Source organism: Strongylocentrotus purpuratus, unplaced genomic scaffold, assembly GCF_000002235.5.
Source record: "Strongylocentrotus purpuratus isolate Spur 01 unplaced genomic scaffold, Spur_5.0 spur5_scaffold_5, whole genome shotgun sequence".
Taxonomy (NCBI): domain Eukaryota; kingdom Metazoa; phylum Echinodermata; class Echinoidea; order Camarodonta; family Strongylocentrotidae; genus Strongylocentrotus; species Strongylocentrotus purpuratus.
The window spans coordinates 4,011,029-4,037,854 of NW_022145611.1; the positions used below are offsets into that span (position 1 = coordinate 4,011,029).

The following is a 26,826-nucleotide window of genomic DNA, read 5'->3' on the forward strand; positions in this document are numbered from 1 at the left end:
TGGCCCTATTAGACTTTAATGGGATTTCCTGTGGCAGACCTGCCGCAGACTGTTCCTGTGGCGTACTGGTATGCGGCAAGTCTGGAGCAAAGTTTCGCCCTGCCGCAGATCTGCCGCAGACTGTTCCTGTGGCATACTAGTATGCGGCAAGTCTGCAGCAAAATTGCATCCTGCCGCAGATCTGCCGCAGACTGTTCCTGTGGCATACTAGTATGCGGCAAGTCTGGAGCAAAGTTTCATCCTGCCGCAGATGTGCCGCAGACTGTTCCTGTGGCATACTAGTATGCGGCAAGTCTGCAGCAAAATTTCATCCTGCCGCAGACTGTTCCTGTGGCATACTAGTATGCGGCAAGTCTGGAGCAAAGTTTCATCCTGCCGCAGATCTGCCGCAGACTGTTCCTGTGGCATACTAGTATGCGGCAAGTCTGCAGCAAAACTTCATCCTGCCGCAGATCTGCCGCAGACTGTTCCTGTGGCATACTGGTATGCGGCAAGTCTGCAGCAAAATTCTTTCTGCCGCATACTTCGGCATACTCTTTGCCGCAGACTAAAAGTCTGCGGCAGGTCTGCGGCAGATCTGCGGCAGGTCTGCGGCAGGTCTGCGGCATACTTTTCACTTTCCTATGGGTTCTACCCAATCACCAAATCCAGGTTCATCTCCTAATGCTTGTTGAGCTGCTAGCAGGAACAACCCATAGAACTACAATCAAGATCAAAAAATGAATCAAGGATATCATTCTATAATCTGATATTCACTTTATACCAGGTATGATATGTACAGCTTTAATATGCAAGTTAAAGAAAAGAACTGGGCAAGTCCTAGCTATTTTTTACCATACATTATCATCCAGTTTACAATTTTAGTATATTTTATGATTGTATTAAATTTTAATATAGCCCTCAAAGAGCGTGGAATCATACAAAATCACCAAGAAAATGATACACTTGATGTCAATTTACATACAGGTTCATCAAATTGTAATAAGGAACACCTTAAATTAACAAATACTTTGGACTTGCCCAATTATAAGCAAAGTTAGGCCATCCTATTTTTCTTGCAGAACAGCCAAATAATTTATCCATTTTTTTATCCAAAGATAATCATGAGTATCCATAATACATTTCCATTAGTATTTTTAGAATATGGGAATACGAACTTTTATTCCAAACTTTCTCATCATATTTTTGATATGAGGGCATTTGAGGAGCAAGCCTTTTTATGGAATATTCCTGCTATGATATTCTTCCAAACCGACATATATAATGAATTAGAAAGCCCCAAACTTTTTCTATTTTTTTTTAAAGGGAATGACTATCATAAAGTGGAGTGTATTATATACCAATAAATGAAAACATTTAATGTATATAAACGAATGCAATCTAATTATTTGGTATTGTCATTATGTTACTGATTTATTTACTCTGCTTTGTTATACTATTGTACATGTATATAATTATAAGTATACTTCTACTTCTACTTCTATGGTAATACTCATCAACGCCTGTTCAGCATCTAGATGAGGGTAAAGCATAGAGTTGTTATATACAGCTCTATGCGGTACATTTCCTGAAAAGGGAACTGTTTCAAGAGCCACATCACTGTATTTTTTGTAAATTGACCCTTTGTTTTGTGCTGCTGGTCGATCATTATATACCAATAAATAAAAAATTAATAAATGAATAATCATCTTACCGCCCCTGAGCTTCCTCCCATAGCCTCCTCAGCAATAAGAGACATGTGACCAGTGACATCACTAAAATAGAGCAGCTCTTCGCTTTCAATCCAGGTCTTCATTGCTGAGGGTCAGATCAGTTATTAAAATCAATTAATTGATCATTTTCGTAATGTCACAATCAAATTTAATGCACAATTTTTTGTTAAGTGCCTTGTTACAAATTTTGTCATTCACCTGTTACGAAGAATTGTATTTTAATAGTCAGAAAGCAAATGGCATATATTGTGTGTTGTTGGGTAGGACAATCCATAATGTTTGTCCTACCTAGCAACAACTAATGTACGCAATTAGAATTCCTACTATTGAGATACATTAATTTGTAACAGGTGAAAATAATGACTCGTAAGGAGCGCTTAGAAAGATTTGTGCATTTAATTTGATTATAATATGAAAATGGTCTACCGGTATTGGGCAGAACTACGTACGGTACTGACAAGCCTACAATTTACTAATGTTATACATTGTACATGTAAATGTATATGTCATTTATGTTGTTTAAGGCATAATAATTATTAAAGCTGATTCAAAAGTTGTTTTCATGATAATCATTACACGGGGTACTCACAATTTATGTTACACTATTTTCAAGTGTTGTCAAATTCCCAATCCTTTAACGACTTGTAATATCCATGGAAATATAGGGTTCCACAATATTCATGGTTTCCCAAAATTGAGCAATGTGATTAAAGTTTTTGAGGTACAAACGTGTGCAAATCTTGATCACTTGCAAACGTCTGTTTCTAATCTATAAACCAGTTTAATCCGATCCAATTCAATACAATGCAATTCGTGCATGAAAGCCTCATGCACACATTTATTGTCTTATACTTAAAAATCTAGTATTAATGCACTTTCATCGACTACACTTATCCCCAGAGTATAGTTAAGCTAGGAGCAGACAAGGTGTACCTTCTGCACCCCTTCTAAGAGTGGATCCACAGTCTCCGTCCCCGCTGCTGGTGTCAAGATCGTTTAAAAGCTTCTCACTCTCCATCAATCGATAGCATACACTGCTCAAAACAGTCTTAATTCTCTTACAGGACTCTGGAATTGAACAAAACAAGAGGGAAAATGATTTTTGAAAAATGAAAAATGAAATCCAAAACCTGACAATTTTATTGTTTTTTGTTTTTGTTTCATTGATTTTATTTCTGCGTTCAAATAACAAATACAAGTTTATACATTTTTACATCAGTAGGCTATTACAATAGCAAATCAAATCAAATCATTATGTTTAGAATTAGTCCTTTCAAGGCAGGTAATTTTTAGGGCTGAATGGAACACATATTGTTCTTCAAATTGGCAAAATAAATATTTTCTTACTGCAACATTTTTCTATTTAATAAAATGAAATGTCTCTGAAAAAAAATTACTTGGGGTAAAAATTTTGCAATGAGTAATTTAAGAAATAAACTAAATCAAATACCCGCTTATGCAGTATACTTTCTTGATGGAAATAATAAAAATCTCACCATTACTCATTTTCTCTCCTTTTCTTGTCACATGGGTGCATGGATCCTAAAGAAGCTTGTTCTAAAACTGGGAGTTCTTTACCAAGTGATATGTTACCATGGCGATGAGATACAGATGGCCACGCTGGAGCTGAGGTTGCCTGATCTATCAACAATCACAATAAATTTTTCTAAATCATGCATTGAACAAGATAACGGAAGAACTATACCTGAAGTATCTTTTCCGGTAATCAAACAAACAAAATCGACTTTTACTATTTTGTAACTGTTTTACGAGGTATAAAAGCCATGTAGGGTATTGGTAAGCACTCAAATACTGTCTACAATAATTCTTTATATTAGTGGATAAAAAAGCATGTTTCCCATAATTTTAGGCATGAGTTGTAAGAAACAAATAATAGATACAAACAATTTTTAAATGACTTTGCACAGATTATAGCTTTTTTATCAGTTTCTGTCATATCACAGCACAGTGGAGTAAAAAAAGAGAAACATCACAATTGTGTATTTTAACAAAGACTTAACTCCTTCTCAGTGTGTCATGTCACTCTTTATTTTTATGAGTCTTACATACATCTATTTTATTGATCAGGACTATATTGCTACTCTGTTAAATGAAATATAGAGTTTATAATTAGAGTGTTGGTCATGTGATCATTCTGGAATAAATTATGAAGGTTAGTTATAAGAATTAGTGTACAGTGTGAGGTTTTATAATCTTCATTATGATAATTGTTTCGGCCTTGCCGAAAGTATCACAAACTGCACATAAAATGTATATATATACAGGACTACATTATTTGTGGTATGAAAGTTTGAATTAAACTTTCTTGTCATATTCAAAATGTGAGGTCATTCTTTCTATACTATTTCTCCAAAGTGACATAACAGAATGAGAAAGAACACAATCAAATTTTATCTTCACCAGAACTCAAACAAAGCTTTAAGCCCATCTGCACTAGTTTGGCCAGGGGTATTAGACCTCCCTGCAAGGTAACTGACAGGTGGATATATATCTCATCAAATCAGCTCTCAATTAACATAAGAAAAAGGACAATGATCATGGGGGATCAACGGGTACCGCTCAGGCATTGTTGGCTGTATTGAGGGCGCAAGTAGCTATAAGTAGTGCAGTGGGGCTTTCAGATAGGAGTAAAGACCACTCACCAAGATACGAGGCTCGGTGTCTACTCCGGTCCAGGATGAGGATAGTAAGAGAGATGCCGACCATCTCTAGTGATGTCATGAAGCAGCCACAGTAAACCCTCTCTACCTTCACTCCTGCATCACCTGCAATAGAAGCGAAAAGATCACAAGATCTAAACAAATGTAAACAATAACACAAAAGTTTTCTCAGGAAAAAACAAGATTCTACGAAAAAATCAGCAACCATGGCGAGCAAGACACGTGAGGCGGCAACCAAGGCAGACATGGCCGAGCTGACCAACACGATTGTGAGTCGATTTGATGGGCTGGCCGCCAACGTGGTAACCATTAAAAAAGACATTACCGAACTGCGCAAGGGACTAGAAGACCTAAAAGCGACAACTATCGACTCATCCGCAAGAATAAATGATTTAGAACAGAGCATACCTGCATTAAAGAACGAACGCTTAAAGGCAGAGAAGGAGCTGAGAGAAGCCATCTTGGCGATGGACATTCACAACAGAAAGCAGAACCTACTAATATACGGAATAGCAAAGGAAGCAGGTGAGAATGTGCAAAGAAAGGTACGAGATGTGATTGGAAATTTGGGGTTATCGGGAGAAGTTGTCACAAATATGTCGTTGATAAACGCCCATCGACTGCCTCGTAGATACCCTGGCCCACCGGGAGAGAAGCGAGGACCCGACCCCTTGATTGTATGATTCGGTACCATGTTTGACCGTGATCTCGTACTACGGCAGTATCAACAGAAACAACGCGACTTAATGGTGGCTGCGAGGGAAAATCGTGATGCCCAGAACCGACTTCCATTGGCTCCTTATCGACCTACCCCCACTTTTGAAGCGACGCCGTTTCGAGCTGGAAAAATGTGCCTACAGATTAAGGAAAGAAGGAAATCAGTCAACGAGAATCCGCGTAGTTGGAATCGAAGTAGTGCTCGAGAAGCGAGAGAAAGGTTCGACATCGGCTTGGAAAAGAGAAGTTGAGTAGATTGAAGTTGAAAAATGTCATCATCATCATGGTCACCAGTTCATTTTCCTGTATATTTTGTTGATATTGAATTGAAGTTAGTATTGATACCGTCAATAATACTAAAGCGATCTATCTTCAACGATTGAAAACTTGAAAAGTGTGACTACTAATACTAGTATTACAGATAAAGAAAAGAAAGAAATCGTCTAAGATTCCCGTTATCTGAATCGATTGTGATAATGAGACAGACCAAGGAAAAAAGTCTACATCTACATCGGCTTGAAGTTGAAGGACTAAAAGACCTAAGATATCAACAGATGGTGAGTATCTTTGGTACATTTTCTTTCTTTTTTTATATAGGAATCAAATATTCAGTTTGTATCACTCCAAAGTGACAAATAAAATGTGAAGAATGTTAAGATTAAGATTCAAGCAGTTCTTTGGGCAATGAAGAAAAGCCATGCATGATGTACATCATGATATTTTGTATTATGTCCAATAGTAAATTACCCACTATTTTGTTGGGAATGTTGGTATGTAAAATAATGAAAGGAGAGAATGTGGATATAACTGTAAAACAGTTCGAAAATCAGGCAGATTATTCCTTGCATTTAGATTTTGTCTGTCTAAGATATTTAGAGTGTAATGAACATAAACATTCTTTTGATTTGAACTTAAATTTCCTTATATCCATAGAAAATGTCATTTTCAGAGGATGCTCTGATTTTGATACGTTTTCATTTTTTCACTTATTGTAGTACTCCTAAAAGAAGGAAGGTAGAGAAAATTTTATGTTTAGAGGATGCTCTGATTTTGATGATACGTTTTCATTTTGTAACTTATTGTAGTACTCCTATTAAGAAGGAAGGTAGAGAAAATTTTATGTTCAGAGGATGCTCTGATTTTGATACGTTTTCATTTTTTTTTCTCACTTATTGTAGTACTCCTAAAAGAAAGAAGGTAGAGAAAATTTTATGTTCAGAGGATGTACTGATTTTGATACGTTTTCATTTTGTAACTTATTGTAGTACTCCTAAAAGAAGGAAGGTAGAGAAAATGTTATGTTCAGAGGATGTACTGATTTTGATACGTTTTCATTTTGTAACTTATTGTAGTACTCCATAAAAGAAGGAAGGTAGAGCAAATTTTATGTTCAAAGGATGTTCTGATTTTGATACGTTTTCATTTTTTGCACTTATTGTAGTACCCCTAAAAAGGGAAAGATTATGAATCAAAGTTGTCAGAAGTAAATTTTCATTATACTTCCAGTCTCTGAATTGTTGTTTATCTTTTAATTTTCTTATGTTTAAAAAAAAAGACTGAGGTATTGGTTTTTGGGAAGGATTCTAAGGATCTGAGGATTCTAAAAGTCATATTTTTGACTTGCAAGACAGCAACATGACTCATTTAGTTCATTGGCAGTGGAGAATAGTACTTTTAGTTTAGTTCTGGATGCAGGATTTGGCAACGCTAAAGAATGTATTCAGATGTACACTGTAGATCTCGTAAGAAACCATGCGCATACCTTCAACAGGTGTCTTCCTTTGTAAATTTCAATAAGCCTTTATAGAAATGTACTTGCTTGAACTCTTGAACTTAAGATGTTGCACCATCTATCTCTATCTCTCTTTCTGTTACACTCCCTGCTATGTAAATTAATGTAAATCGTTGCTCTTGTATTTCAAAGGGTCTTGAGAGGATTTATTTTGGCCACAATGCTGTTGCCCGTGGCTTGTCGGTCGTGTCGTTACTCGACCTTTGTGTTTGATGTTTGTGTTTCTGTATGTGTGTTAGTTGTATTTATATTGAAAAAATTTTGCACAGGTAGTTCGTCGTCTTTTTTCGCCTCAGTACTCTCGTCTGATGCAGGGTGACATTACTTTTATTTCAATGAATTGTCACGGCCTAGCAAATGATAAGAAAAGAGAAGATGTTTTGTTATATTTGAAATCTAAACAATATGATGTATGTTGTATTCAAGACACTCATTTCACTCCTGACATAGAAACAGAAATATGTCGCAAATGGGGAGGCAAGTGTATTTTGTCTTATCATACATCCAGCTCTAGAGGAGTAGCAATTTTGTTTAAGGATACTATTCCGGTCAAAGTTAATCAAAGTAGAATAGACAATGGTGGAAACTTAGTAGTTTTAGATTTGACATTATATGAGTACGACATTACACTGGCGTCTTTATATGGCCCGAACACTGATAATCCAACTTTTTATACTGATTTACAACGTATCATAACAGAGTTCGAAAATCCACATGTTGTTATTTGTGGAGACTGGAATTTAGTGCAGGACCAGACCCTTGATACTCATAATTATGTTCATGTAAATAATCCTAGGGCGAGACAGCAGGTTAAAAATATGAAGGACGAATTAGATCTATGTGACCCATGGAGAATTAGATATCCTGTGAAAAAATATTACACGTGGCGCCAGCCGAACCCTTTTAAACAAAGTAGATTAGACTTTTTTTTTATATCATCAGAATTACTATCATTAGTTCATAAATCTGATATTTTATCTGGTTATCGAACAGATCACTCATTAGTTCGTCTTAGCTTGTCTTTAAATAAAATTAAACGGGGTCCGGGAATTTGGAAATTTAATAATTCTCTATTAAAAGATGAAAATTTTGTGTCAAAAATTATAAAAACTATAAAAGAGACAATTACATTTTATGCAAAAGATGAGGTAGAGTTTGATGAAAAGGATATAGTTGGAAATTGTGAATTGTCTATCAATGACCAATTATTTTTTGAAACTTTGATAATGCTATTGCGGGGTGAATCTATATCCTATGGCTCGTTCATTAAGAAACAAAACATCAGTCGGGAAAAGGAACTGGAAAGAAATATCGAAGTACTGGAACAAAGACTAGTGATATCGAATGATAAGACCGCATTACTAAAAGAATTAAGTGACAAAAAGTCACAACTTGAAACCTATCGCTTAAAAGTAAATGATGGAATTATCATGAGATCTAGAATCAAATGGATGGAGCTGGGAGAAAGGTCATCAAAATATTTTTTAAACTTGGAAAAACAGAATAAAGTAAATAAAGAAATACGGCAATTGTCAACAGAAAATGGAGATGTTATTAGTGGACAAGATGGTATATCTAACGAAATCTTTAAATTTTATTCAAACTTATATAAGGCGAAAGACACTGAAGAGGTAGATATAGACACATTATTAAACTATCCAGATATTCCTAAGTTAACTCCAGAATTGTCCACATTATTAGAAGGTCCTTTGAGTGAAAGTGAGGTTTGTTTAATGCTAAAAAGTATGAAAAATAATAAATCCCCTGGGCAAGATGGCTTCACCGTTGAATTTTTTCGTTTCTTTTGGCAATATCTTAAAACGTTCATTATCAGATCTTTGAACTTTGCTTATTTTACAGAAGAATTGTCGCAGTCACAAAAATTAGGAATTATCACTTTAATTCCTAAAGGAAACAAGCCTCGACATTTATTAAAGAATTGGCGTCCTATTTCACTTTTAAATGTTATATACAAAATAGCATCTGGGTGCATAGCTAATCGATTAAAGCAAGTATTGCCCCGCTTGATACATGAAAATCAAAAAGGATTTTTGAAAGGCCGTTTTATCGGAGAAAATATTCGTTTACTTTATGTCTTTTTATGATATATTATTATATACCGAACTTAATGATATTCCAGGCATGTTGTTGATGATTGATTTTGAAAAGGCCTTCGATTGTATATCTCACAAGTTTCTAATCAATGTCCTCGACTTTTTTCATTTTGGGCCATCGCTGAAAAAATGGATTAATCTATTTTATCAAAATGCTTCTTCTTGTGTCACAGTAAATGGTTTTTGCACAGAAAGATTTACTATAGGACAAGGGTGTCGTCAAGGAGACCCATTATCTCCATACCTGTTTTTACTTGTTAGCGAAATATTAGGAATTTTGATTAGACATTCCAATGATTTAATTGGCTTGCATCTACAGGGAAAAAATAGTAAATTACTACAATACGCAGATGACACCATTTTGACACTTAACGGTACAAAAGAAGATTTACAGAGCTCATTGAAAATATTGGGTGATTTTGAAGAAATGTCAAACCTAAAGATCAATATTACAAAAACTCATGTGATATGGATTGGGAAAAATAGAGCCTGCAAAAAACAGCTAATGCCAGAGCACAAACTAAATTGGGTATCAGAAGGTTATTCGAGATACTTAGGAATAGATTTTTCGGTTAACTTAGTAGAGATGGTAAATCATAATTATACTGAAAAAATTAAAGATATAAAACGCCAAATTATTTCATGGTCCAAACGAACCTTAACTGTCCTCAGAAGAATAACTGTAGTCAAATCTTTGTTGGTGCCAAAATTGAACTATTTGTTGCTTTCACTTCCAGAACCGAATTCGCAAATTATGAAAGATATAAATCGTTCTTTGTATGCATTTATATGGGGTAACAAACCTGATAAAATCAATAGAGAACAAATGTGTCAACTGTATAATAAAGGTGGGGTTAAGATGATTGATATTTACATTCATGCTAAATCCCTGAAAATATCATGGATTAGAAGATTTGTAACTAATTCTCAGATAGAAAGTTTCACTTTTCACATTTCCAATTCATTCTTGCCCCAAACCTATTTTTTTCACCTGTATATGGGCTCACATTATTTTAGAAAATTAGCAGACTTGACTCCAAATCCATTTTGGAAAGAGGTCCTTTTCGCTTGGTCAGACTTGGTCGAACTTCTTATTGACGACATTGCAAGTCAACCTCTCTGGAATAACCCCCACATTAAAATAAATGACAAAGTGGTATTTTGGGGGGCTTGGAATTTACGAGGAATACGTTTTGTGAATGACATCCTAAAAATAGATGGTTCTTTTTGTTCATATTTTGAGTTTCAACGGAGATTTGACATACAAACAAACTTCCTCCAGTACTATGGTCTTTATAATGCAATTCGGTCAGGTTTTAAAATGACTACACATGTAGCTCCTAGTAAGGCCTTGGCACCTATCATTCCCGAAGCCGTGCACCTTGTGGTGAAAACAAATGTTGGTTGTTCACATATTTATCAGTCTTTGCTAAAAAACAAAGTAAAAGAATGTAAAGCCCTTACAAAGTGGTAAAGTTTTTTAGATTTTCAAGATGTACTTTGGGGTTCGTATTGTCAAAATTCCATTTTTAGTCAACAATAGATATCAACATGAGGTGGTTTCAAATCAAGATTTTAAATAGACCATTATATATGAAGACAGTTTGTTAAGATTTGGTGTAGTGGCTGACAAGAAGTGTAATTTTTGTAGTAACAATGATGAAACTATCATACATGTTTTTTGCTTTTGTAACTATTCTAATGAAGTATGGTCGAAGTTAGAGTTCTGGATATTTCGTAATACGGGGGAAAGGATCAAATTTACAAATCAAAATAAATTGTTTGGGTTTTGCGGTAGCAATAATAATGCACTCAACTGTGTTCTGATGGTTGTAAGACAAGAAATATTTTCAGCTAAATTACGAAATCAACTACCATCATTTGATATAATTTTATCAGCTGTAAAACGTTATTATGAAATGGAAAAATATATATATACCAAACAAATCTCAGAGAGAATAAACTGAAAAAGAAATGGTTTCACTTTAGAAAATATTTTGAGAGTGTTGGAAATGTGCTAACATAAACATGATCATGTATTTTATGTTTGGTATTTTTTTTAAATTATATATTTAAAGTACTAATTTTGTCATAAATGTTTGTTTTTATCTGCCACAAAAGTTTTTGACCGTGATGATTATTATCTGTGTCAAGCCATTATGTGTGGAAATTATTTCTTTAATTATTTGTATATATATGATATATGGATATTCTGTATAATTATGATGAAATTTGTTTTGAAAATAAAGAACCCTGTGGAAGGGGGGAAAAAAAAATAAAAAAAAATAATAATAATTGATCCAACTTGAGATTCTGGACTTTAATGTGCCCAGTCAGTACAGCCAAAGACCCCGTTCTCATTCACTTCTCAGACCCATCCAGGCTAGATCAGTCTAACCGTGAGTGTGAACAGACAAATAGTCAAGTCGGGTATAGGAAATTGTATATAAATCTGCCCTCGGGAAAGTTACTATTTATGCCTCCTCATTAGCTAATTTTTTTGCTAGACCCTCGAAAGGTATTGTATAGTTGTATACTATTTGATTAGAATAAGGAGAAAGTTTGAGTGTTTGAATGGATTAATTAGTTATGAACTGATTTATTTTGTCTCTTACTGAATATCATTTTCAATGTAGTCCAATGAAGGAATTCATGCTGTCTGTCTATTTTATTACTCCTTCATAAATCTTGCTTGAAATAGGAAGAGATCAGAGATTAGTAACAGATTAACAGTATCGTTGAACAGGTAACTTCTATCACATAATAGATGTATACCCCATCTTCCATAGCTTTCAATTTGATTTCTTCCAAATTAAGACATTTGAGAACTTCATTAATGAAATCCTAAATGCTCCTCTTTCTTTTGTATTGTAGGCCTGTCATGTGACTTTGAGAGCCCCTGTGATTGGCTAAGTCCTCCTATTGACATGTTCACTCCAGGATGGGAGGTACGAGAGGGGGCGTCGACCAACCCTTACACAGGACCCCCCGGAGGTTATGATCCGAGCGGGGAAGGTATAGTTTATATCTTTTTTAATCTCTTTTACATCTTTTATCTCTTTTACTTTCTATTTCATAACTTTAAACCATGGAAAATGAATTATATTATTGAACATTGAATTGTATATCTGATCTCTTGTCAAAATTACTGTTCTGTTGGAAATGAAAATAAAACTGAAAACTGAAACTGAAACATGGTGTCAGAGAGTTGATTTATTTCCTATATCAACTTTATGCTGACATAAAGAACAACAAAATTGAATCCTGGATTGGCGAACAAGTTGCAGCAGAGAGTATTGTACTCACTTTTGAATATCAAGGATAGAATTCTTGATCAAGAACTAAGGGTATAGTTCATTCGGTTCAAAAGGCGTAAATCTTTATAACTAAAGGTCACATAATACAAATTTTCATTGAGGTATACATGTGATACAATGAAAACATTTCCATATTTACTATTGCTTCCACTACCGCTGATTTTCCTTCTGAAATAAGAATACCCTAATGCAATCAGTTATGATGAGAATAAATATCTTCTGTTTCATAGCCAGGAGGGCTTAAAAGGTAAAGATCAGTTATGGAAACGCCCCCCTCTCAAAAATGAATGGTAGCTCTTATTACCAATCATGTGAAAGAATATGTTTTGACTAATACGTGATCATACACCACCTACAATTGATATATTTGGTAAATTATTATATCTATTTGGACCTGATAGATATCGTGCACATGTTGCGTAGTCCCATATACATCTTTCTGTGTACAGTACTTTTAACTTTACCAAGACTGGGCCAAATTTCTTATCATTTTGATGATTCCAGAACCTTGCAGTACACACCAATACTTATATGCTAGATGATCAACCTTTTCTGATCAATTCCACAACGTTCCTTTGACAATGCAATCGCATGATCATAACTGGACTTTATCTTTAACTCTTATTTTTCAAACAGATAAATGTCCTTCTGTCTTTCAACAGACAAGGGACTGCAGTGGAAAGAAAGAGAGAGAGAGAGAGAGAGATAGAGAGAGAGAGAGAGATAGAGATAGAGAGAGAGAGAGAGAGAGAGAGATAGAGATAGAGAGAGAGAGAGAGATAGAGAGATAGAGAGAGAGAGAGAGAGAGAGAGAGATAGAGAGAGAGAGAGAGAGAGAGAGAGAGAGATAGAGATAGAGAGAGAGATAGAGATAGAGATAGAGATAGAGATAGAGATAGAGAGAGAGAGAGAGAGATAGAGATAGAGATAGAGAGAGAGAGAGAGAGAGAGAGAGAGAGAGAGAGAGATAGAGATAGAGAGAGAGAGAGAGAGAGAGAGAGAGAGATAGAGATAGAGATAGAGAGAGAGATAGAGAGAGAGATAGAGATAGAGATAGAGAGAGAGAGAGAGAGAGAGAGATAGAGAGAGAGAGAGAGAGAGAGAGAGAGAGAGTAGGAAAGAGATTGACAGAGGAGTATAACGAGGATCAAGAAAAGAAATAGATGGCCAAACAGAGAGAAAATAAATACTTTTTGCCATAAAAAACGGCTTTCATGAGCATACTAATACATTCTTGCATATAGAAACAGAATTTAATGATAACCACGCCAGCATGCTGAATAGAATATGAATACATGTACATTTACCTACTGGCCCCTAACTCATATTACCTGAAGTAAAGACGAGGCATCCATGGATCCTTCTTATGAGATGAAGAGGGCCGTTAAGTTATTTTGGTGAATCAAAAACATGCAGAACCAGAAAGGTGTAAATAATTTCAATGTAAGGTACCAAAGGTACTTCCAAAATACCAATAACTAATGGAAATAAAACATGCATAAACCAAGATATTAACATTGATAATGATGATAGTGACTTTTAAAGGACAAGTATTTAAAGTATGCTGGAAATGGTTACACTCTTTTGTGCCAGCGACTCTAAGGCCTTTTAAGAGTAACAGTTTGGACTTTTGAGCCTTTGTTCATGCTGGATGGGTATGATATATCACTTTTCCTTGAAACTAAACTGCATTGTGGATATATTAATGTACCTAGTGTGGTTTCAGAAAGAAAGAGCACTTTTCTTTTGCTAAATGTGAAGACTAACATTATTTCTCTGGAAGAATTGTTCTACTTCAGCCAAATTATGGACTGAATTCCATGGCAGAATTCCCACTTATGATAAAAGGAACGGTAAATAATAACTTGCCTTTAAACTGATTTAGAGAAAGGTGATCTCTTTAAATATCTCGATAATTTGACTTAAAGCCCCTTGCACTGCTCTACTTATAGCTACCGGTACTTGTGCCCTCTACATAGCAAACAATTCCTAATCGGTGCCTGTTGGTCCCCTTTGATCCTCTTTTTCTTATGTTCGAGAGCTGATTTGATGAGATAACCACCTGTCAGTGACCTTGCAGGAAGGTCTAATCCCCCTGGCCAAACTAGTGCAGACAAGCTTTAACATGAAAGCAATCGAACGAACCCCCAATCCTTATTTTGACTGTGAAAACAAATCTACGTTGGATTTGACTTTAATGATAAACAAACATATGCCAAACCTAGGACCTTTCATTTCCTTCTACAGAATGTCAGCATTTATAATGAATTGGAAAGACCATGTTAACCATAAAAGCATTTCATGCTAGACCAATTTGTCCATTGTGCATCAATTTGTCGGAAGCGTGTCAACCGTGACATTTTCTTTGATACCCTGGTGACGGATCTTTATCAATGATTAAGTTCCACAGATGAGGGAGCTAATCTCAAAGTGATGAATTATAGATAACCAATTACGTTATCTACAGATCGGTTGCGACAATCATCTATATATTTATCAGATTATGATGGATGAATGCTCAAGGTAATTTGATACAAAATGGGAAATTGTTGACTTTTCATGAGACTCTATTAGTATGGAGAATTATTAATTTAGTTCTTTATATGTAAAGCACGTCAACATTTAATTTAGACTCATGATTTTTGTTATACTTATTTTGAAATTTGAAGGTGTTTCAAGGTGTTAATATAGGCATTGTTTTGGGGAAGATCAGCTCCTTTGAAAGGCTTTGATAGCACCTTTTTGAATCAGCTATTGGTTTAAGGTGTTGGTAAGCACCTTACTGAACCAGCAACTACCTTTGAAGGTGTCAATAAACACCTTTTTGTACAAACACCTCTGTTTAAGGTGTTGATAAGCACTCTTTTGAACCAGTCAAGAATTCTAAAGGTTTTTAAAAGCACGTTTTTTAACTGTCAACTCCTTTTAAGGTTCTTAAAACCACCTTAATCCTGTATTGTATCAACTCCTCAAAAACAAATATGGTTTCCATTCAATAACTTTAGTAATGTTTGACAGGTTTTAATGAAATTTGATATGAAAGTACATGGTATCAAAATACAGCCTGAGGTCGATTTCTGAGTATGTAAGCCAAATGTCACAGCTCATTAAATATGCAAAATTGCTAATAAAGAATTGCTAATTAGGTACGTGGTAATTAGTTACAGTAATTATGTATGCAAAATTGTCGTTTTTCGTTTGATAACTTAAGTAACGTTGGTTGGATTTTGATCGTATGAACGTATCATTATAGGCCATTTGTACCAGGAGAGGGGATGCTACGCTCTGCATTTTCTTGTTATTTCTCTCGCAGAAGCACAACTCATTTCATACAAATAACCCCAAATCATTTGGTGGATTTTAAGTAGGAGTAGATTCATAAAAATGGAGGGTTTTGGACTGGAAGTGCTCATAGGGAAAGATTACAATGTTAAAAATGAAAATTTCACAGACTTATTTCACAAAATTATGTGGATATACATTAAAACAACCATGCGTTTGCTATACCCGCCCACACTCTTCTTTTCCAATTTGTCAATGACATTCTTTGGTTGTTCTATTTGTTTGTTTTCTCATTGTATATTGTATCTTACATTTATATTTTTTGATGAAATTGTGCAATAACACTTGCATAATTGCATTTTGTATAGGTTCGATTAAAAATATATAAATTGACTCATATCAAATACATTAAGCAATCTCAAAATCAAATGTATTTGTGCACTCTCAAAATGTGAAATGTTATTTCAGAATCATATTATGATTACAATGTTTTCTTTAGACAGTGTTTGCCTATTTTATAGAATAATGTTCCTTTTTCTTTTTATATTTGTTTTTATAGCCATAGGGAACTACACCTATGTCAGTTCTCATGGAAAGTTGGATAGGGCAATGGCTGAACTGGAGAGCCTCACTTACCAAGAGAGTGGTGCTCTCTGCAGCATCAACTTTTTCTACTACATGAACGGAACTGACACCGGGACACTTACATTATCGGTTGCCATGGACAACCAGAGATATCCCATCTGGCAACGCTTGGGCAGCCAAGCAGCAAGGTATGGCACTTTGTTTAATTTGGATGATTAGCTTTGAGGATTGTTAAAGGATAAGAGATGATGGCAGGTAACTATCTGCTGACATGCAAGCTCCAGCCTTGGCCTTTGTTCAAAGCTCATACCTTCCATGAGATAAACGGAATTGAACGATAATCAATATTCAACATTATTTAATGTTAGTACTCTATACACCGATTCGGTTTGGGGGTTTTATGTACCTGCCCGCCGGTGGCGGCGCTATAACTGGGGGGCTTCTCCGATCCAGCTGACAGTACAGAGAGCTCGAGAGCGGTTACTAGCTAGCGGAGCAGCGACCCTGGCCGGCCTGGGCGAGGTTCGGTATAGGTATAGCTTTTGCATGCGCTGCAATGCAATGTAAGCTAGCTAGCTGCAGTCAGACGCCCCCCAGTTATGGCGTCACCTTATGAGGGCGCACTTCCACCAGAAGTCGCCCGAATCGGTGTATAGTGCAGTCTTTTTTATAACTGATAAAATGGTGTATTTTACCGGTGTGTTGGCTCAGTCAGTAGAGCGTCTGCCTCACAACCGGAAGGTCGTGGGTTCGAACCCCGGCCACGTCACACCAAAAGACGTTAAAAGACGGGAGTCGCTGCTACCTTGTTTGGCGTTCAACAATAGGGGATAGAGCAACGTCGATCTGGCGCTGCTCAGTGGCTGCCGGGCTCACGATCAATTGGGCAAAAAGAATTTTCATTTTCGGTTTAACTTAATAAAATTTGGAGTGGACTTTAACAGATTATTATTATAAAGTTGTGGTCTAGTGGATACGCCACAGTGCTGGGAGCAGGCGCGGATCCACGGGCCCAATTCTTCCGGCCCGGCTATTGCAAGCCCTTTGTGTAAAAACTAGATAAACTCTATTTTTCTCAGATAAACTCTGTTTTTCTCAGATAAACTCAGTTTATCAACAGATAAACACAGTTTATCAGAAAAACTCAGTTTATCAGTTGATAAACTCAGTTTATCAGTTAATAAACTCAGTTTATCAAGAAAAACTCAGTTTATCAATGATAAACTCAGTTTATCAACAGATAAACGGAGTTTATCAGATAAACAGAGTTTATCAGTTGATAAACTCAGTTTATCAGAAAAACTCAGTTTATCAGTTGATAAACTCAGTTTATCAGAAAAACTGAGTTTATCATTGATAAACACAGTTTTTCTGATAAACTGAGTTTATCTAGTTTTTACACAATGGGCTTGCCATAGCCGGGCTGGTAGAATTGAGCCCGTGGATCCGCGCCTGGCTGGGAGTCACATTGTTCGCCATTAGAGTCCTGACACCGCACCTATGTCCTTTGGCAAGACATTAATCTACATTTGCCACTCTCCACCCAGGTGAGGTGAATGGGTATCTGGTAGGAATTTATTTCTTAAATGCTTTTAGTGCCTCAGAGCTGCTGGGTTATAGCCAGGGTATAAACAATAGTACTTTGTAGGTAACTTGAGCATCCTCTGGGATGGACACGTGTACAATATAAATGTAGCTATTACAGTCAAACCTGTCTATAGGGACCACCCAAGGGAAACACAAAAAGTGGCCTTTAAAGACAGGTGGCCTTTGTAGACAGGTTCCCTTAGTACATTTTTTAATGAGAAACCATTTTCAAGGGAAACAAAAAAATGTGGTCCTTGTAGACAGGTTGTCTTTAAAGAAAGGTGGTCACTAAAGCAGGTTTGACTGTATTATCATTATCAAGATCACAATTAAATCATGTATGCCCAATAATTTTGTTAAAAACTGCATTAGATATGGAGAAGAAAAAAAGAGAGAAATTTATTAAAATATGCAATATGCTTTTTAATCTTTTCAACTACACTTCTTTCATTTAGGTGGATAGATGAAGTCATACTGTTAAGGTCAATGCCCTTGCCATTCCAGATTGTGTTTAAGGCTACGATGACAGGGGGAAGTGAAGGAGATATTGCTCTGGATAATATACAGCTTCTAGACTGCTCACCAGGTCAGTTGATAGTAGAGGTGACCAGGGGGGTGTTTCACAAAGATCCTAAGTTGAACTTATCATTAAGTTGGACTTAACAGTTATGGAAAGCCGTTAGTTTCTATGAAAATATTGTGTAAAGTTATTTTAAAAGGCATAAAATGTTGATTCAAATCATTCATATTTTCTGTTATCAAGGAGATTTCATGTTCTTGATGTGGAATTTATGAAAAGTCTAAAATATTTCAATTTTTGCTTTTGAATATATTTTATTTTAAAGCTACAAATGGCTCTTCATAATATTTAAGTCCAACTTAGAGTTTAGGTTGGCTTAGGACCTTTGTGAAACACCCCCCTGGTCTAGTAGATATGTCGCTGGACTGGGAATAACATTTTTAGCAATTTGAGTCCTTTTACAAGATATTTATCTGTATATGCCACTCTTCACCCAGGTGTATTAAATGTATTGAGTGTATTAAATATCTGGGACGATTTGATATGTATGTTTGTTTCAAAACAGCTTTGCGTTTATCATCTCTCAGAAACATGATTCTGGCTCATTCTCACATTCAAAACACACTTTTTTGGGCGTTTCAACATACCCATATCTAAAGACGTTTGAAAACAGGCTTGCATTTATCACCATGCAAATTTGCCTGAAACACGTTTGAAAACTCTGGTTCTAACCCAGAAAAGGGATGATAACCACTCTCTAGTCGGCCTGCCCATGCCTAATATGAATTTGATTAAGTTTTCTTCACTGTGGGATGATTCATCGGTCCAGGGATGGAAGGTCATTATCTCTGTGTTAAAGTAGTCACCGAAGAAAATTCACGACAATTGATAATTATGGACAAATTATATGGATGGAAAGATTTTCTCTAGAAAAACATGATTAATTTCCTGAAAAATCTTATAGATATCATGGAAAGGTGTAGAATGCTTTGTGGCTAGCTGTGTCTTGCATGTGACGTCATTAATCTTGACGCTCTACGGAGGACCGCTGAAAGCAGAAAATCTGGATCTCAAAATTAACATTTTTGAGAGATGATTACTGCAGGCCCCAAACATATTTTGAAGAGGAAAGTTGTTATATCTGATCAGTATGAATTTTGCATAAATTCAAAACACTTTTGATTCTTTGGGTGACTACTTTAAGATCAATGCCCTTCTGGCTCCTAGCTAGCAAATGATATGTACATATATGTTGCAAGAGATTTCTTTCTAAGCCTGTTGGACATTAAGGCTTGAATGAGCAATTCTGAGTAGATTTATAGGTTGCCAGGAAATGTGACCTTTATAGAAATGGAGCACAGGATTTTTTGTTTGGTTAAGATGATGCACTTTGGATTGAAATCAGTGATGATTGAGGGAAGGATGGGGGAGAATGAGAAAAGAGGAGACATTGACCTGGAACGGGAGAAGTCAAGTTTTGTGATAAAACTGCAAGGAAAAGACACTATTGGGAAATACCTTTTGGATTTAATTTGATTGGATAAAGAAGAAAGGGAAAAGAGAAGAAGATGTTGTTGAGATGGATGAGGAAGCTAAGATAGATGTAGAATGAGAGTGTAGATAGCAGTGGGGTGCAGCCTACTTATTCTTTGTTTACAAACGAGGAAGATATTGAGAGAAAGAGCCAGATAGATAAATCTAGAGGGAGAGCAAGAGAGAAAATGAGAAAGTAAGAGAAAGGGAGAGAAAATGTGAGAGAGACAGGGAGAGAGAAGGTTGCAAATAAGAAAAGTTTCATAGGGAGATATACATCAAAATAAAGTAAGGAGGGTGTAAAACAAAAATAAGGATAGATAACAAGAAAATGTTGGAAGAGATAAACATGGAAAGGAAAAGGGATAGGAAGAGAGGGCAAGAAGGAGAGAGGTAGGGAAGGAAAGATAGAGAATGAAAGAGAGAGAGGTAAAGAGAGAGAGAGAGAGAGAGAGAGAGAGATTGTGAAAAAGAGGGAAAGTGGGATGTAGATACAGTTATATTCAGATAGAGAGAGAGAGAGAGAAAGAGAGAGAGAGGGAGAGAGAGAGAGAGAGAGAGATTGATAGATAGTGAGGGGTGAGGGGCATAGAAGGGACATTACCGGTACATAAATGTAATACAAAAATGGACAATTTATATATTCCACAAAACATCAAAAACAGATAAGCAAACTATCTTTTCAACAAATCAAAAATGATCACTAAACCATGCAACACCATGCACAGAAGGAAGAGTATTTTATGACCCTTTTTGCTTTGTTTTTCAGTCATTTAGAACCATGATTGATAACTTTTGAATATCATCTGACAATAGCCCCATTAGAACCAATTCAGGTTGAATTAAGTGGAAAGATGAGAGCATTATATTCATGTTCTTAAAATGGTTTTAGTACAATCCATTATGTTGCCTATTGAGATCCAGAAAGGACCTATGAAACTCTTATGTTAATGCCTGTGAATAGGTATGTCCTCATCAGCTCGAGATTGCCAAATAACCCGCTATTTTAACTATCCCGATCGCAAATTATCCAGCTAGTTTGCCTCTTCATCAGCCCGAGTTGCAATGAGTGGAATCTTTGGTTGAGATAATCATCCCAAGATTTCTTGTGCTAGTTTGCAAAATATCCTGCTATTTGGCTGGTGCGTCTTCACCAGACCGAAGACTGGCACAATGCGCAAACGCTGAGCAAAATATCTCAAGCTAATTTCTCAAGGTCGAATCTCGAGCTGATGAAGAAGCGATTTGTAACTTCAGGCTTATTTCCCATATCAGAAATTGCAGGCTATTTGGCAATCTCGAGCTGATGAAGACATACCTAGTGAGTCGAATCTCTGCTGGCTCTCAGCAGAGGATATATTAGATGGGCCATGCAAACATGCAAGCTGCTTTCAAGAGTGCTATCTCTTATCAGGAGAATAAAGAAATTTAGTGAGCTCTTAAAACATTTTGTCTGTGGAGATTCAAAAGGGCATGATATATCTGTGAGCATCACGCCATTCAGTGAAATTCCGCTCATCTTTTTTTAACAAAGACATCTTCTAAACTAATGTTTTGATGTGAATTGACCATGTAAAATATTATTAAAACGAAATACATCAGAATCAAAAAATTATTTATTACAAAATAAACTACGGTAAATGCTTTCTATTTTGAAAAACAAGTTTAGGAACCAAATATAAGACGACAATAAATGATTAATGAACTGAAATGAGGAGAAGGTGAAAGTCAGAGAGAAAAAGGTACTAAGTCGTTAATAATCAATAAGGTTCTCCATTAAGAGCTTCCTTGCTAGGCACCCACCCGCCTACGTAATGTGAATGTACATAGTGTAAAGGAGCATGAAGGCTGATACTCATCACTCCATTTCATCACTTGTCATCCGTTAGGATCCATGGATGAGCAATGTTTGTCTTTAAGTTATCGTTTAACAATGTTAAATCTGAGATGCGTGGCCCTACGTGTTATCAGTGTCTGTGATTTGGTGTAATATTGAAGCCCTAAAAAAATTGTGTTTCAAAATGATCATGAAGTGCCTCAAAAAAGTAAAAAAATCTTTGAGTGACCGGTTCTACCGTTATCATTTTCTCCAAATGACTGTAGTGTTATAAAAAACGTTAGGAAAACAAATTTTGCAATTTCTAATTCCAATCATAGATATCTTGATAATCAGACAGGCGATTGCTTTGTAAAAGTCATGGGATTCCTGACTGACCTAAGGTTTATAATTTGATTGCAGCATGAGCAAAATCCATGATTTTGTTTCAGAATCTGAGGCAATGTTACCGAGTCACTTTAACAATGATTCTGTGAATTTTAGAACTTGTTAGTCAATCATTTAACCATATGTGGAGCCCCACAGAATACCCCCCCCTATTTTTTTGTATATCTTTGACTATGTATGTATGACACAAGTATATTTCTAGCCCCCATATAGTCCCTCCTCTTAGTTAATTAGGTACCCCCTCCTGCGAGAGTGGCCTCACCCACAACTAACCTAAACACACCAGCTGGGATACCAGGAGTGGCTTCTCACTTTGTTTTGCCATGCATCCTAGTCAACACCTTTCTTATTTTGTCTTCCTTTAATAGGTAAGAAAGAATCTTATATTATTCAATTGTGTTATATTCTTATTCTTCATAATATGTGTATTTCTAAACTATTAGCTTCACTATTCACATATCTTGTATTAGTATTACTGTGTAAAAAGAGATATTAATGATCTTTGCCAATGACTTGTTGGATTATATGACATGTGGACTATGAGAGGAAATATAAGAAATGTCATGTGGGAAGAGATAATGTCATTGATGAACATAGTAATCACTTGTAGAAATGATAGGAAAGTATTATCGTGTGTGTGAGATTGATGATTATGTTGTTTGACTTAATTAGACAACATTTTAAGTAAGTTTTGAGAAGAGAACATACTTCTTTAATGTCAGTATATTTGTCTTTTGCTTGATATTCATGTGTATATTCTTAGCCTAGGACATGTGCCATTTACTATGCATTATGCCAAAGCACATTGTTATATATTATAGTTTGGTTAGATACAGTTTTGATAGCGAAATGAGTGGTTCAAGTCCAGATTATCTTTAACTTTCAGTATTATGGTATGAGTGAGTGTGGACGCACCATGTGTACAATACTAGTGTGTTATCGGGAAATGGCAGTGCAAGCAGTGTAAACACAACTTCTTATCAAAGTTCTTAATCCCCTCTCCCCAAGCTTTGTTTGCTTTTTGCCCATGCTGGAAAATGGTATCTTAGGCGGGAATGAAAGTTTGGTTGGGGAATACACTTGTTGAGAAACACATGGTCAAATTGTCTAATAGTTAGCTAGTGATGGATGGGTTGATGAAATATTGTAGTTAAAGACTTGCATAATCACTGTCTGGAATTCATTGTATTATATTGTTAGGAATGATAATTCAGGTTAAATGTTATTGGGAATTACTCTCTCTCTCTCTCTCTCTCTCTCTCTATATATATATCTCCCTCTCTCTCTCTCTCCCCTCTCTCTTTATATTCTCTCCCTCTCTTTTTCTCTCTCTCTCTCTCTCTCTCTGTATGGTTCACCCTTTCTCTTTCACTCTCACTTTGCTTTGTATATAACCATGAAATGAATATACATGTATTTAGTAAAACTATTGGTTGTTGTTTAGAATTAGAATATGAACTGTATGTGAAGATGAGATTATACAGTAAGAGGAATTCGTAATATTGGTTGTAAGTTTGCTAGAGCTATATAATTAGTGCAGACTGCAGACTAAGACTATTTGCCAGTTCTGTGAATATTGTAAGGAGTTTAGGATATAAGTTGTTGAAGATGTATCTTTTCAAGTTCAGTAATCTCGCTGAAAAAGATAGTATTAGATCAAAGTGATGCAGATGACTATATTGGAAAATACATGAGCTATAGTTAAGGAAGAGTTATAAGTTTATTCAGTATTAATGTGAAGTCCTGAGACAAGAAGTAACTTGTGAATTTAGGGATTAGTGAAGGCTGAGAGTAGAATTACATTCTAAGGGTCTATGTGCACAAGGGATCCTCAGTCTTGGAGCGTAAAGAGTAGAAAGCTTATTAGGCAATAGTATAGGGATGATTATGCCAACATTCTTGTATTAGGTCTATATATGTGATTTCTTGAAAGAGACGCTGAGTGAAGAGTTATATGATTAGAAGCTAAAGTAGATTGACTGATACCGCAATGTTATAGACATTTGATAAGGGTTAAGTTATTTATTAGTAGCCAAGTTATGATTATGAGATCGGTGAAGAGTGATATGAATAAAGCATGGAAATAAGGATAGTTTCGTTTAGAGATAGTAATGTAATGAAACTTTCCCAGATGATGTTCTTAGTGATATAGAAAGAGAACACCGAGAGCTAATGAACTCAATGTATGCGAACAGGTAGATTTATTTGTGTTTAATACTTGAAGAGTATTTTTATGCCATTTGATCGTATATTTTTTGTAAGAAAAGACTGTTATTGTAGAAGATTAAGTAATAAAGACTTTGTTTTTGCCACGCATCTCAGTCAACACCTTTCTTATTTTGTCTTCCTTTAATAGGTATGCCCCCTCCCTCGGGGTGTGGGCGCTACACATATGTATTAAAAATTACCAAAATTCCCTCAATGCGTTTATTGAATTTGAGCACAATCCCATGTTTCTGAGTATGATATAAAGTGTAAAGAGTTTATTCATTTACTTCAAAGATAATGAATGAAAGAAAGAGAAGAGAAAGGCAGAATATTTTCATACAAAAAGATACATATTCATATGACAATTTTCTTGTATGCTATGTACTTTAAAAAACAATATACCGTAATGTATTAAGATACAAATGGAATATTGGTGCCATTAGATCAAGTATGCATGAGAGAGATAATTAGATTAGTCATTACTTACACGTTCAGATTTCTGTTTTTTAATTTTTGTTGTTGCTGTCAGTTGTTTACTTTCAAAGCAATATATATTTAAATTATTAATATACATATTGAATAGAAAGGAGTGACAGCCTGGTCACAGTCTGTAGTGAAATATTAGCAAAAGGCCAACAGATGAATTTAAAGATTAATATGAAAAAGATAGTCTTTGCTTTGTCATGATAAGGTTAATTGATATTGATTTTTGTAGCGAATGCCTTTTTGTGGTGAGATGTGGAGAATTCTCATGTTATAGTATCGAACCTGAACGACAACAAGAATTATGATAAGGCCCTTTTGTATCATATTTTATAATTATTTACCAACCGTTCCCACCTATTTCTTCCTATATTTAGCATCCCATATATGTTATAGGAAATATTGTTATCAAATAAGACTTTGTATTTTCAGTGATATTCATGTCCTTAATAAAAAGGTTATGAGTATTAAAGGTAATGAAAGAAATAAATTCATACAAAGAGATTCTCCAACCACTGAACAGATTATCTAGATAGTTCCCTTTCTATCCTGAAAGCTTTCTCATCTCTACTTATTACCCTCTACATAAATAACTATGGTTCTGTGAGGGGGTGTTATGATGCAAGCGAACGCCTGATAAATATCCATTTATCTCTTCCCCCACTCGTCTCGGTGTAATCCATCACTTCATTAGAGACCTGATGCTCTTTTCTTCCGCACATTACAAGTTCTTTTTCCGCTTAGCATTTTTGTTGCGGCTGGCATTATGAAAGTGGATAGCCCTTGTTATTGGAATGTTTAGGTTACTGTCTGAGTATATTGGATCATCTGTTACATAGGGTTTGAGATGATATCTAGATTTGGTAAGAAAAAATAACTAATACCAAACTTTGCTACAAATGTACTTACCGGTATATTGTTGCACTTGTATCAAATGATTCATGTGCCAATTATCCTTGCTCTTTGGTTGAAGATACTCTTGAGTTCTGGTAAATATAGAAAATAAGTTCCCACAGAATTCAACAAAACTTAAAGGGAATGTAAAATTAGAATAAAGTTCAATTTTGTGAAACAGATGCTACATGTGCCCTCCAAAACCATTATTGTGGCGTTACGGACATTACAGTTTTGTCCACTTTCATAAAGTGTTGATTTTAGATGACCAGTTCATTAACAATACAAATCGAACACTTACTTCACCTGCACACACATGCAATTTCTTTTCTTTAATTTCTTTCCACTTTTTATTCAGATACTTCCTAAACAAAATCTTTATACGTGACGCTTTATTCCCCTACATACACCTATGACAGCACCATGTTCCCCCCTTTCCGGCTGCTATCAACTTAAGCATTCTTGCTTATGATAGTTGGCCTCTGCATTTATCTTGATTATTTTTTTTTTACTTACCTCCATATTTTCAAGCTTTCAATTATGCATTTTTATTTGTGTGTATTCAAGTTGTCACTCTTTATGTAAATGAATTATATTATATACTATTATTGTTATTTGAATGTTTTATATTTGATTTATCAATAAATGCAGAAACATCTGCTAAAAATATTTTAAAAATAGTCAATTGTGTATATGAATATTTTCCATTCTTTTCTACTGTATGGTCAATTAGACACATTTTCCAAATGTTCCTTAGCAAATTAATAAGCATTTTTTCTAGGAGTTGCAATTTGAGGATAATTCGTTAAGAATTTTTGTAAGTATGCATGAAGTATGCCTAAACAGGTCTATTTTAATCTAATGACTTGAAAGCACTTTAATCAGTTATTTGTGATTTATGAAAAAATGATAATCATGATGATTACCATTTTGATTGTACATGCATATCTAATGATGTTCTAGCAAATCCATATAACCTAGCTTCTGCTGTATGTTATGCTTACAGAAAATGGTTAACTTCTAATTCATTTTCTGAATCTACTTGCAACAGATCATGTAGCTCCCTCTTGCTCACCGAATAGCTACTTTGAATGTACCAACTTGGAATGTATCCCCAAAGAGAACCTTTGTGATCTTCGACCAGACTGTCTTTTTGGAGAGGATGAGCAGCCATAAT

At 35.4% G+C, this 26,826-nt stretch overlaps 2 protein-coding genes across 2 annotated transcripts; one reads left to right on the plus strand and one right to left on the minus strand.

The window, feature by feature from the left end:
• Positions 1-613: 613 nt before the first annotated feature.
• On the minus strand, positions 614-4,482 carry LOC115929480 (triokinase/FMN cyclase-like). Its single transcript, XM_030998466.1, has 5 exons — positions 4,376-4,482; positions 3,209-3,353; positions 2,646-2,780; positions 1,694-1,797; positions 614-700 (listed from the first exon to the last, which is right to left on the minus strand). The coding sequence occupies exons 2-5, from the start codon at positions 3,216-3,218 to the stop codon at positions 614-616; spliced, it is 336 nt and encodes a 111-aa protein (XP_030854326.1). The 5' UTR covers positions 3,219-3,353; positions 4,376-4,482.
• Positions 4,483-5,469: 987 nt separating this feature from the next.
• On the plus strand, positions 5,470-26,825 carry LOC115929481 (MAM and LDL-receptor class A domain-containing protein 2-like). The gene is made up of 5 exons (XM_030998473.1): positions 5,470-5,667; positions 11,891-12,031; positions 16,175-16,388; positions 18,243-18,373; positions 26,701-26,825. The coding sequence occupies exons 2-5, from the start codon at positions 11,944-11,946 to the stop codon at positions 26,823-26,825; spliced, it is 558 nt and encodes a 185-aa protein (XP_030854333.1). The 5' UTR covers positions 5,470-5,667; positions 11,891-11,943.
• The last annotated feature ends 1 nt before the right edge of the window (position 26,826 follows it).